The 12,845-nt window shown below is 55.2% G+C and overlaps 1 protein-coding gene across 1 annotated transcript in view; it reads left to right on the top strand.

Annotated features, from left to right (window-relative positions):
- The first annotated feature begins 4,289 nt into the window (after positions 1-4,289).
- Positions 4,290-12,845, top strand: part of ZNF185 (zinc finger protein 185 with LIM domain) — a 32,087-nt gene continuing 23,531 nt past the window's right edge. Inside the window, exons 1-3 of the mRNA XM_074551885.1 lie at positions 4,290-4,414; positions 11,323-11,397; positions 11,647-11,782. Coding sequence (XP_074407986.1) covers positions 11,373-11,397; positions 11,647-11,782 — 161 coding nt within the window. The 5' untranslated portion in view covers positions 4,290-4,414; positions 11,323-11,372. The remainder of the gene's footprint in view (positions 4,415-11,322; positions 11,398-11,646; positions 11,783-12,845) is intronic.

Genomic DNA, 12,845 nt, shown 5'->3' with positions numbered 1-12,845 from the left:
GGAGAAGGGAGAGGGAGGGAAGGGAAAGGGGATTACAAGTGCTTTTCTAGGTGGAGTTAAGGTGACCAAAACCTCCATTCCCCTCTCACAGGGATTGCAGAGGGAACTTGCTGAGGAGGATTGACCAAGGAATTGCTTTCAGTGCTGCCTTTGGAACATGGGGGAAGCCCTGGTCCAGACACACCTCCAGAGAGGGAAAAAGGGTGGTTTGAGTGTAATTACCAGAAATAGGTAAGAGGAAAAATGGATGAAAGCAGGTCAGAAATCACCCTGCATGTCCAGGGAGCAAAGAGGCCCAGGGGGCACTGCAGGGTGTGCAGGAGGTGTCCAGGGCTGGGCTGGACAGGGCTGGGAGCAAGCTGGGACAGTGGAAGGTGTCCCTGCCCATGGGGTGGAACAGGAGGGGCTTTGAGCTCCCTTCCAAGCCACGGCATTCCGTGATTCAGGGAGGTTTGGGGGCAGTGTGCCATGTGCACCCTGCAGGCACTGGGGGATCCCAGACACAGGATCCAGCCACACTGCAGGGCTCCAGCTCAGCGTTTTGGGGAGCTGTGGAAGGGGTGTTTTCTATCCCAGTACACCCAGTTACCGCTGTGTGCTGGTGGCAGGGAGCACAGGACATTCCCACAGCCCCAGCCGGGGCAGGCTGGGCTGGCTCTGCTTCCCGGGAGAATTCTCTCCGAGTTTCGCTGTGCTTGTGCAAGCCCCGGGCCGGTGCCAGGCCCACAGGGTGAGTGGTGCAACCGTGCCCTGTCAGGGCAGGGGGAAGAGCAGCTTGTTTGCCTCAGAGCCGGCAGGGAGCTGGCCGAGCTGCTGAGGATAAATCAGCATCTCCTGCTTGCGCCACAGCGGCTTTGGGTGTTGTGGTGGCACCGCGGTGTCCCCGCCACAGCGCTGCCTCTGCCGTGCCCCAGCTCTGCTGACAGCACCACTTTGTGTTGTGCTGGCACTCCTGAGCCCCAGGAGGCTGCAGGTGTGTCCCTGAGCACGGGCAGGTTGCTGTATTCCTGCAGGGAATCCTTGGGACACACAATGCCCTGCTGCCACCTGCTATTAGGAAGGTGAGGCCTGGCGTTCTGGCAGAGCTCTGCAGTGACACCTCATGAAAAACCAGTTGGATTCCCTTGTAACACATGGGTGTAGTGGTTTTACACCCTGCGACTCATCACGGCTGGGCTTGGGGCTGGTGGCACCTCTGCAAAGCCCTGGGCACTGTGGGGTTCAGCCCTGCCCTCCTCCTCAGCACCAGGGAGGGGCTGCACAGAGTGCAGGAAATGTTCCAGGGCAGCTCTGGGCTCTGGAGTGGGCTTGGTGGATTCCTCACCACCAGAAAACACATACCAGAAAATGTTACAGGATGTGGCCGTGGCTGTTCAAACACAGGCTGGGCTCTGAGGCTCTCTGGGCAGGACTCACCTTTGCCATAGGAAGGATTTGGTAAAACCCCCTTGCCATGGAATTGGCTGCCTGCATTTCCAGGGTGGAGCAGGTTCCCTGCAGACACCCCTGCTCCTGCAGGAATGAGCTGTGGGGTTACAGCTGCAGAACAAGGATCAGTCAGTGCCAGCTGTGGGGCATCCCCATGAGAAGGGGTCTTTGTGCTTTTCCTGGGAGAGCAGATCCCATGGAAATCCATTTCCTGGTGAAGTCAGATATTCCAGGCTGAAATTTACTTGGTAACAATAATGTTTTTAACTGAAACTGGGGAAAAGCCTCTGTTTTCTTGCTCTCCCATGCTGCAGGAGTGTGTGTGTCCCTGGAGAAGCTGGGGGGATTCAGGACCTTGCTCCTACTCTGGGCTCATGCACAGCTTTACCTGAGCCTTGGCTCGTGGCTGAGGAGGGGGCCAGGCCTGCAGGGTGGGGGTTCAAGCCAGATCCTCTTGGTTTTAATCAGATTCAGTGGGAAAATGGAAAAATTCCCTTCTTGGATTCCGCTCAGGTCGGGTGAGTACAAAGGACTTTCTGTGTTGCTGACTTCAGCACGCTCAGGTTTCCTCCAGAGGCGTGCAGGGCTCCTGTGCTGCTCCTGCCAGGGAGACCAGACTGAATTTGGCAGTGTTGAAGTCCCACTGTGAGCAGCTCCCTAGCAGAAATCCAGAGCCCATCCCTGAGCCTCTGGCAGAAGCTGTCGGCTCTTTCAGGCCCTGCAAGGCCACACTGAGCTCACCCCAAAGCTTCTCTTCTCCAGGTGAACAGTCCCAGCTCTCCCAGCCTTTCCTCCCAGCTGAGCTGCTCCATCCTCTGCCCATCCTGGAGCTTCCTCTGGGCTCTCTGAGCAGCTCCAGGTCCTGGCTGTGCTGGCCCAGGGCTGGGGTCTCACTGAGGGGCAGAACCCCAATCCCTTTGCTGCTGCCCACACTGTGGGGATGCATCTCCTGAGCCAGCAGTGACCCCTGGGTGCTGCTCTGGGAGCTCCTCATCCTCTCAGTGTTTGATTTTGAGGTGTTCATCACAAATACCTTTTATTTTTGCCTGGTTTTTGAGCATTCAGCATGGAACAGTGTGTTCCCACCGGGAAAAGCAGAGCCTGGGTGTCCGTGTGGTGCCTGTGGACCCGGTGTACCTGCAGGGCTGGCCGGGCTGGGCTGGGCTGGGCTGGGCTGTTACTCACGGCTGTTTCAGGGAGAGCCGGGACAAACCTTCAGCAAACGCTGCCGTGACTCAGGGCCTACCGAGAATAAAGCTGCTCTGTCAGCTGCAGCCCTGGAGCAGGGGATGCTGCCCAGGAAGGGTCCGGGCTGTGTTTTCCAGCCCGCTTTGAACCATTCCGGTTCCCTGAGCCGGACCCCGAGCCCGCCCCGCCGGGAGGGAGCTCAGGGCGCGGCCCTGGGAGCAGCCCCGCTTATCTGAGCCGGGATCAGCGCAGCCACCGAGCCCGGCTCAGCTGAGCCCGGCTGCTGCTGAGCCCCAGCAGATCCCAGGGCAAGATCTGGGGCTGCAGGAACGCTGTAATGCCTGAAAATCCCTGATGTCATCCTCACTGTGCTGCTGGGAGCCAGGGCTGGGCCATCGGCCCTGCTCCAGCACATCCCAATGGGATGGGGATGGGGATGGGGATGGGATGGGGATGGGATGGGATGGGATGGGATGGGATGGGATGGGATGGGATGGGATGGGATGGGATGGGGATGGGATGGGGATGGGATGGGGATGGGATGGGATATTTGCCCATCATCCCACAACAGGAGCTTTCCCTTCCAGCTGCTACAAGCCCGGCATTACCTGTGCTTGAATTGGGGTCAGAGGATCCTGGTGGGGGCTTGGTTGGGGCTTCATCACCTCCAGGGCTGGAGGAGCCATGGAGCTGCTCCCAGGGCCTGGAGCCCCTCTGGAGCCGGGCTGGGAGAGCTGGGCGTGCTCACCTGGACAGGAGAAGCTCCAGGGAGAACTCAGAGCCCTGCCAGGGCCTGAAGGGGCTCCAGGAGAGCTGCAGAGGGACTGGGGACAAGGATGGAGGGACAGGACACAGGGATGGCTCCCAGTGCCAGAGGGCAGGGATGGATGGGATATTGGGAATTGGGAATTGCTCCCTGGCAGGGTGGGCAGGCCCTGGCACAGGGTGCCCACCCTGGATCCCTGGCAGTGCCCAAGGCCAGGCTGGACATTGGGACACCCTGGGACAGTGGGAGGTGTCCCTGCCATGGCAGGAGTGGCACTGGATGGGCTTTAAGGTCCCTTCCAACCCAAACCTTTGTGGGATTCTCTGTTTCTTCCCATGCTGTGGCAGTGCCAGGCTGAAGCCCTGACTCCTCAGGACAGCTCCAAAGCCCCAGCCCCACTGCCAGGCTCTGGGGATGGGCAGAAGGGGAGTCCCAGGCTCTGTCTGTGCCAGGCTGTGCCCACGGCCGGCCCTGGGGACTGTGCGGTGACCGGAGCAATTAGAAAGGGAAATCAAATGAGGACGAGCGGAATGCCCGGCAATTTCCTGCGGGATTATCACACCTGTGGGCCTCTGTAATGAGTTCCAAGGAGACAATCAGTGTCGAGGGCTAATTACAGCCCCGCTGCTCCCTGATGCTGCCCGGGCACCACTGCTCCCAAGCGGCTCCGAGCAGCATCGGGGGTCCCGCTCCCCCTGCCTGGGGCAGAGCTCTCCCCGAGCAGAAATTCCGTGGGGTGAGAGCTGGGGGGCTGCCCGGGGCTGTGCCAGGGCCCACAGGGCCGGGGACTGTGGCATTGGCTGGGGAATGCCAGGAATGCGGAGCGGAGCCTGCAGGGAGGGGAGCCCGTGCCGCCGAACGGAGAAACCTGTTTGATTCCCCTGCAGGGCCAAACACACCCAAGTCTCCTCCTCAAAACAAGGCTTGGCTTCCCGGGGCCGGCCCTCCCGGCAGGTGGGGGCTCAGGTGTGCCACAGCCGTGCCAGGCCCGCCGGGACAGGGACGGGGACAGCTCCGAGCCGGGAACCGCAGGTGGGAATGGGAACGGGAATGGGAACGGGGCTGGTCAGGGGGGGACAACAGAGGGCTGCGCTGCCCTGCCCTGCCAGGGACACCCCGGACACCCAAACCCTCCTGCCCCGTGGAGCTGGAGCTGTTCGGGGGTGTCTCGGATCAAAGCGTGCCCCTGCAGGGATGGATGGATGGATGGGGCTCCTGCAGGGACGGGCTGGGGCTGAGGTTGGGCTCTCCCCGGGGCTTTGTTGCACCTGTCTGATCTCAAATTCCCTCGCTGCCCACGGCTCCACATGCTCCCAAAGCCCTTTTCCCCCTGGATTTCCGCCCCGGGACAGGTCTGGGTGTGGGCAGGGTCGGGAAAACTCCGGGGGATTCAATCCTGTGACCCCGAGAGCCTCCGCAGAGCTTTGGGGAGCTCCAGCTCCTCCTGCCTCCCTGCCAGGGCTCCCGGGGGACACAGGGGCTGCAGGCACAGATTTGTGCTTCTCTGCTGCTCTGCCTTGTTTTGTTTCTGCCCGAATCAGTGAAATCAGCGCCCTGGGAAGGAGTGGCAGAGCTGGCACGGAGGACAGAGCACCTCCCTCTGCCCTTGCTTCATGCAGGGAATGTCATCCCCATTTCCCCGTCCCAGCCCTGCTCAGACCCCACAGAGGAGGATGAGCTGTGCTCACCTGGGCAGGGATGTCTTTCCTCCTCAGCTGGACCTGGAGGTTTTCTTTAGGATATTTTATTTCTTTTATTATAAACTCAGTTTATTTTATTCATCCAGCCAATGACTCAGTACATTTCTTCCCCAAAAAATGTACCAGGACTTAAGTGGAAGTCCCAACTTCCACAAGTGGCAGGTTTTAGCTTTCTTTTACAACAAAAAGTTGTGTTTTCTCGGCAAAACTTTGTGGTGTCTGTGTGACGTCGTGTGGCTTCAAGGAGCTTTTGTCCTGCTCTGTCTGTGGGTCGGTGACACAAACACAAAGCTCCACCTCTGACACAAAACCCATTTTCCTTCCTTTTTCCTTTCATCTTTGAACATCAAGGCTCAAGGTCAGCGATGTGTGGGTGTGGCAAACGTCCTGCACATCCTTCCTTTCAAACCCAGAAATTAGCAGAGCAATTAGGAATTAATTCCATGTAATTAGAGCAATGAAACTGCACACCCAGGACGGTGAAAATGACCCGGGAATTTCTGGCAGGAGCAGGGGGGAGCTGTGCCAGGGTGGTCCTGCACGGGCAGGGCTCAGGAAATTTGTGCCACCCTTCCCTGCCTTCAGCAGCTCCAGGCTGTGCCAGCTTCAGCAGGACCTGATGGTTTTGTGGGATGTGTGGTTGTGAGTGAATGAAAGGAAATTCTAACTGGGCATTTGCAGCTTTTCACACATTGTGAGGTCTGGGCAGGATCCCCCCCTGCACCTGCAGGTTTCCATCCCTTTTTCCCAAGTTTGGGGGAAAAGAGACCTTCACTGTGCTCAGGTGATGGAGGGAAGGTCCCAAGGGAATGTGGTGCTGGGATGAGGCTCCTCAGAGCTCCCACAGAGCCCCCAGGCTCTGCTGCAGCCACAGGGGGATCAGGACAGAGCTGCAGCATGGACACCACAGGAATTTCCCCATGGAAAGGGTGCCCAGGGAGGTCTGGAGTGCCCATCCCTGGAGGTGGGGATGGGGCACAGGTTGGATTTGGTGATCCCAGAGCTCTTCTCCAGCCTCAGGGACTCTGGGATTGGGAGTGCTTCTGGCTCATGGACCAGGCAGGCATGAGCTGTTGTGTTGCACAATCCCAGAAGGGTGGATTTAATGTTTGATTGAAGGTTGCCCGGGCTGTTTCAATTATTGAATTCCTGATTGTTTACAGTTTGACTTCAGAAATCTCCTGGTGCTCCTTAAATATCCCCAATGTTTATGGAACAGCATTAGTGTTAAACAGTCACTGGCTGGAAAAAGGGAAAGGCAGCAATAAAAAGCTGGTCCTTCAGAGCAGCTGAGCATTGTCCAAAACCTGGAATCCCAGACTGGGCTGGGTTGGGAGGGGACCTTGGAACCCACCCAGTGCCACCCCTGCCATGGCAGGGACACCTCTCACCATGCCAGGCTGCTCCAATGTCCGGCCTGGCCTGGGGCACTGCCAGGGATGCAGGGGCAGCCCCAGCTGCTCTGGGCACCTGTGCCAGGGCCTCAGGCTGGGTCTGGGCCTTCAGAGGCTCCCTCAGAACCTCCCCCTCCAAACAGAGCCCCTGGGTGCAGGAGGTGCTCTGGGACCCTCAGCTGCAGGCTGTGAGTTCCCAGTGCAGCCTGAGGTGCAGTTCCCATTGTCCCTGGTGTCCCCAGGAGCAGACAGCAGGACAGGAGTGTCCATCCCTCCCCCAGGAACAGGATGGGCTTCAAGTCTGAGCTCAGGGGTGAACTAAATCCAGTTTTAAATTAATGCCTTAAAAATGGCACAACCACCGGCCCAGGCGCTGCTCCAGCAGGAGCTGGGGTAGGTCTGGAAGGGGTCGAGGTGGATCTGGCAGGGTTAAGGTGTGCAGGGTTCCTTCCAGCTCCTGCTGTCCCTTCTCAGCCATCAGGTGTCGGGTGACATCAGGGCAGAGCAGGGACAGGGTTTGCATTGTGGGCTCGGCTGGTGCACGGAAATTCGAGTCTGTGCCCTCTCGGGAGGCAGTGCTGGGGGCTGGACCTGCCTGCTGGGCCAGGTAACCCGTGCCAAAGGAAAAGGAAAAGGAAAAGGAAAAGCCTCCTCCCCTGCTCTCCTTCCCGGGGGTGTCCAAAAGCCGGGCTCCAGCTGCTGAGGGCCACCAGATTGGTGTTGGAACCCCGGATGCTGAGAATTTCAGAATTTCTGTGCTGCCAGGCACTGACCCCAGGAGAACACTGCATTGACCTGAGGCTGTGGAGATGGCTTCCAAAATTTAATGATAAAATTGAGATTATAAGTATATAGTTTGAATAAAAGTGTGTAATATCCCATAGTGGAAAGCTTAATGATTTAGAATACAATAATATATATATATAACAAAATAGAAGCTTTAGAGCAGTAGCTAGTCCTTCTTCACCTTCTTCTTCATGAGCTTAAGAAGCATTGTGTAATTAGATAAAAAGTCCACATTACAAACCACAAGTACTTAGCTATTAAGTTAAAAATAAAAATAATTGTAGTGTAATTTCTCAATTAGACAGTTTATCCTTAAAAAGCCTTATAGAAATAAAAATACAACTCAATATTTTTAGTTTGTTAGTAAAATACTATAAAACTCAGAACTTATAAATATAGTATATTTATGTATATAAATGTAGTATATATACAGAAAAGTAATTAAATAGTATATATAAAAGTAATAAAAATATAGTATATATGAAATAATATAAATAAATCAACACAAATAAAGTAATATAAATAAATAATAAAGTAACATGATCATAGATATATAAATAAATAATAAATATATAAATAAATAATAAATATAATAAAGTAATATAAATAAAAGCTAATAAACATCTAAGTCCAAACAAAAAATACCATCTCACACATTTAATCCCAACCTTAAAAATATAAAAAAAGGAAAATAAAAAAGCAGCACAAGATCCCCCCTTGCCCATGGAGCGGGGACCTGGCCTGGAGCTGGGCCTGGAGGCCAAATCTCTCAGCAGGCTCGAGGAGGCTCAAAGGAAGGAGGTTCAAACCTCTTGCAGGCTTTAAATACATTTTAATTGGAGGCCTGTGAAGGTCAGAGCAGGCATCAATTATCCCCAGAGCAGGAGGTTTTTCCGCGTGACTGCCCTGGGTGCTGCTCGCAGTCTCCAGCTCAGCGGCCAAGGCCTCCATCAGCGCCCAGGCCTGGGAAATGAGGCTGTGCTGGCACCAGGGCCAGGGGGAGCACAGGAGAGATCCCTGGAGAGCTCCAGCACGGCCTCAGCTGGTGGGAGCAGGGCCTGGAGCTGCTGCTGGGCCACCTCGGGTGGGACTGGGTCCCCACAGAGCTGGGATCACCGTGGGCAGGACGGGATCACTCCAGAGCTGGGACCATCAGTGATGCCCCGTGGGTTTGGGCTGAGGGAAATAACCCTGGTGAGGGCACAGGTTGGCATCTGTGGATACCCTCTGTGTGAGGAACGCAGAGTTTCACCCCTTGTCCAGGAGTCCCAGAGCCACTGAGGCTGGAAGGGCCCTTCAATGTCCTCCAGTGCCACCGAGGCCTTGCAGGGACAGGGAGGGCAGCAGAGGGGCCTGGGGGTTCCTGTCCCAAAGAGGGCTGGGATGGTTCCTGTCCCAAAAGGAGCAGGGATCAGCATGGGAGAGTGAGGTGGGGCTTGGGGCATCCCATCCCAGGGCCAGGAAGCCAAACACGGGGAGCAGGACTGCTGTAAGCTGGGCCTGGCTGCAGGGACACTTCAGGGGTCTCAGGGCACCCGGGTGCTCCCAGGAGAGCTGGATTTATGGGATCAAAGCAGCTCCATTCACTGTTCCCAGGGCATCACCCTGATATTTTAAGATTTTCTAAGCCTTCTGATGTTTACATTCTTGTAATGAACTTTCTCACACACTTTCTGTAAACAACTCATTGTTTTGCATTCTTTTATAGAAGAAGAGAAATTTGATAGACTGTTAGTTTGTCCAGTGTCATTGGAGAGGTGGCACTGTCACCCTCCAATCCATTATCACTATTAGAAAACTATAAATGTTAGAGTCAGGAAATAAACTGCCCTTTTGTTCACCTTGAGAGCAGCAGTGTGTGCACTCGTGTTGTTTCGTGTCCTGTAGAGACATCAGGGTGTTCCTTCAGTCCCCAGAGCTGGATCCAGCTCATCCCCAAAGCACACAAGGTGCTGTTAGTCTCAAAGGGGCCATTACCCAGGTGCCCACAAACTGCAGGCTGAACTCTTGTTTTTAACTTTTCACAATCCCAGCTGAGCCATCCCAAAGGAGGGTGGAAAGCAGGGAAGAGGAGCTGCCATCAGCTTTGAAAGAACAGCAAGTGTTCCATCTCCTGCAGGGTAATTAGAGCTGTTCAAGTGCTTTCCGTGGAAAGCAGATCCTTTCCAATTAAGGACTGCGCTGCTGATTTCAGGCACTTGGAGGATTTATTGGGGAAGAGTTGGTGTGGCTGTGCCTGCACTCCTGAGGGACAGGATGGGACAGGATGGCTGGGCAGGGGCAGGAGAGCCCCACAGCCTCGGGTACAGCTAGAGGTGCCCCCTGGTTCATCCAGGGGCTGTGATCCATAGGGAACACTCCCTGCCGAGGATGGGAGAGGAGTTTGGGGCGCTGGAGCTGCTCCCAAACTCCGGGGCATGGAAAGAGCTGGGGCAGGGCAGGGACCCCAGGGAGAGCTGGGCTGGGCTCTGCCCTTGAACTGGATTCTGCCCCAGAGCCCCTGAACATTGACATCCAAACAAGGTTCCAGCCCTTTCCCTTATTAAATAGCCTGGAATTGCTTTCCTCATTAAATAGTTTGGAATGGCTTTCCTCACGGGATGAGGAGCTTCAGAGTGTCCTCAATGGGACACTGCAGCCAGGCTTGGTCCCCAAACAGGGGATCTCAGCAAAGATGCCCATGAGCCCCAGGGCTTGCCAGAGGTGGAAATGAGCTGTGAGTGTTGTCCTGGTGGTGTTCCAGACCTGTGAGTGCTGTCTGGGCGGTGTTCCATGCCTTTGGAAATGGGATTCTGTGTTACTTAGCATGGGTTTAAGCAGCAGCCCCGTTTGCAGTGTGCAGTCTGGGGACACAGTTTGCTGGGATTTTGCTCCTGTGCAGAGAAGACATTTATCTCCTGTGCTGGGTGGCTCATGTTGGATGCTTTGTAAGTGGGAATGAACCATTTTTGTGGATCTCCTGCTGCCTGGGACATCCCAGTGCCCCATCCCAGGGGCTGGTATCCAAAGCTGAGCACCAGTTGCATTTATCCAGCACACAAAATAAGGGATTAAATGTACCAGGGACATGAGCTGGGCTATAAATCACAAGCTATTCCAAATACCAGAAGGAATACTGGAATATCAGCTGCCTGTTGCATATTTGGATGGCACAGGGGTGGGTGTGATGCTTGGGAACGTTTGCAGAGGGAGAGGAGCCCTGGGGAATTGTTCATGATCCCGATGGGAAGAGCAGGGGATGAGCAGTGGGCAGATCCCTGGCTGAGACAAGCCGGGGGAGGAGGCTGTGCCAAGCCCAATGCCATGAGATCAGCACCCTGCATTCCTCCTGGGCATGTGGCTTCCCAGGAATACTGCAGGGACAGGCCCACCAGCAGGGAACAACAACCTCCTCTGAGGTTCTCCCAAAGAGGGCTGGGCCTTCTTATTTCTGACTGGCAGAGTCATTCCAGAACGCAGGAGAGAGTTTTGGCAAGGGAACACTGCGGGTGGTAAAAGCTGGAAGGTGTCCCTGCCATGGAAGGGTTTGGAGCTGGAGGAGATTTAAGGTCCCATCCAACCCAAACCATTCTGGGATTCAATGTGGGATTTTCTCCTCCAAAAACAAAAGGTGGTCCTGCAGCTTCCAGGAAAATCTAGGAGTGCAGACAGAACAGAACCATTTCTGACAAACACAGCCAGGTGCTGAATTAACCTGGGTGCCTCTCATCCCACCTGACACAAATCCCAAGGGAACTCCAGGATCCTTGGGGTTCTGTGGGCTCCAGAAGTTCTGGCCCACCTGAGTGCCTCTGGGCACTTTTGCAAGGTCTCCTCCACCACTTTCCTCCCAGATCTGGAAAAACACCTCTGGCTTGGCTGGATTGGATTTTCCCTGTCCTTGATGCTGCAGTTCATGGATGGGGAGGAATCCCAGCTCAGGTGCAAGGCCAGAGCCTCCCCACGCTCCAGCTGTGCCACCACGGCTGTGCCTCTGTGCCTGTGCTCTCCTCTCCCCTTGCCTGCCAGGTTTTTATACCACAGCTGATATTTTGCTTATCCCCTTTCCCATGTCTTCCAGGGCCTTGTTGGCTGTGAGCAGGGGCAGAAGGGGAAGGTGCTGCTGAGACCATGATGTCCCTGGGTGTCACTAAAGGTAATTCTTTCCTCTGCTGGTTTTTCCTCTGTTTCTGCTGGCCAACTGGAGCTGCTGGAATGTCCCTGCAGGGACAGGACACAGGGAGGTGTTCCAGTGAGACTCTGTGATCCAGCGGGATGCTGATCCCGAGCTCTGCATGGCCACGTCTCCATCTTCCACCCACCAGGGAGGGGAGGGCTGCGTGCTGGGCTGGATCCCACCTGCCCGGGGTGCCGTGAGCGCTTCCCTCCCTGTCCTGCTCTCCAGGAGGGCCGATCCCGCCCACGGACGAGGATCGCCGCAGGATCATCCGGCAGATGAAGGTCCGCACCACCCTGCGGGGCGACAAGAGCTGGATCCAGCACCACAACTCCGACTCGGACGAGGAGAAGAGCAGCCCCCGGTAAGAGCATTTCCTTCCATTTCCCCATCAGAACTCCCTGAGTTGGGTCATTGATCCAAGCCCCATTGATCCCACCCTGTGCCCGAGGGCATTGTCTGGAGTTCTGGGCTCCCCAGGCTGCACAGGATGTGCTGGGACAGGTTTTGGGGTGATTTTGGGGTGCCTCTGGTGCCAGGTACTGCCACTGCCTGTGGGAACCCAGAACATCCCTCTGGCTGTCCAGGACCCAGCCAGGGGGCTCAGAGACCCTGGCACACAGCCCAAAACACCTGTGGGTTTCATCATGACCCGTGGAGCAAATTACCAACCTTAGATGAAGATCAGCAAAGCCACAACAGTTTAGGTAGAATAACAGTGAAGTTATCACGGGGTGGAAAAGTAGATTTTGGGGGTTTTGGTATGGGGGTTCAGGAGGCAAGATGGAGGGAACTGAGCGTGCCCAGCCTTTCTCCTTCTTCTTGGCCTCCATCTTCTGCTGTGATGGTGGCACTCACAGATTAGTTTAGAGTAGAAGCTCACAGTCTAACATAGGTGATAGGTATTGGGAAGTTACTGTAAATATTGTACACGTAGTTTTTAGTATAAAGCCATAACACTGCCCTGGGAGCAGGTAAAGTGCCTGGAACTGTGCTGCTGGATGGACCTCGGCAGGGCAGGAGAAAATTTATTATAGATAACATACAAAAAACAACCTTGAGACTGAAAAATTAAGATCTCTGACTCCTTCTTCAAGTGCTCAGGCTGGGAAAAGAGACTTTTAGCAACCTCAGGGTCCCAGTGACCCAGAAAGATCCTGAGAACTGCCAGAGGAGTTGCTGCTTCTCTTTATTTCTGATAAATGCTGGGTGGGGAGAAGCTCTGACAAGTGTCTTCTGCTGGAGCTGGGATTCAGCAGCACAGACAGATTGGGAGGCTCAGGAGAGCTCCGAAGTTTTGTGAAGCCAGATTGTGCATTGGAGTGACAAACCCAGGGCAGGCCTGCAGGGAGTTTGGGATGGGAGAGGCAGGAGATCAGACAGCTCCCTGGCTGTCCCACAGGGCCCTGTGCCAGGGAACACCAATC

This window comes from Zonotrichia albicollis, chromosome 14 (genome assembly GCF_047830755.1).
Source record: "Zonotrichia albicollis isolate bZonAlb1 chromosome 14, bZonAlb1.hap1, whole genome shotgun sequence".
Classification (NCBI taxonomy): domain Eukaryota; kingdom Metazoa; phylum Chordata; class Aves; order Passeriformes; family Passerellidae; genus Zonotrichia; species Zonotrichia albicollis.
Note: the sequence above shows the minus strand (reverse complement) of the source record. Positions and strands in the feature narration are given on the sequence as shown.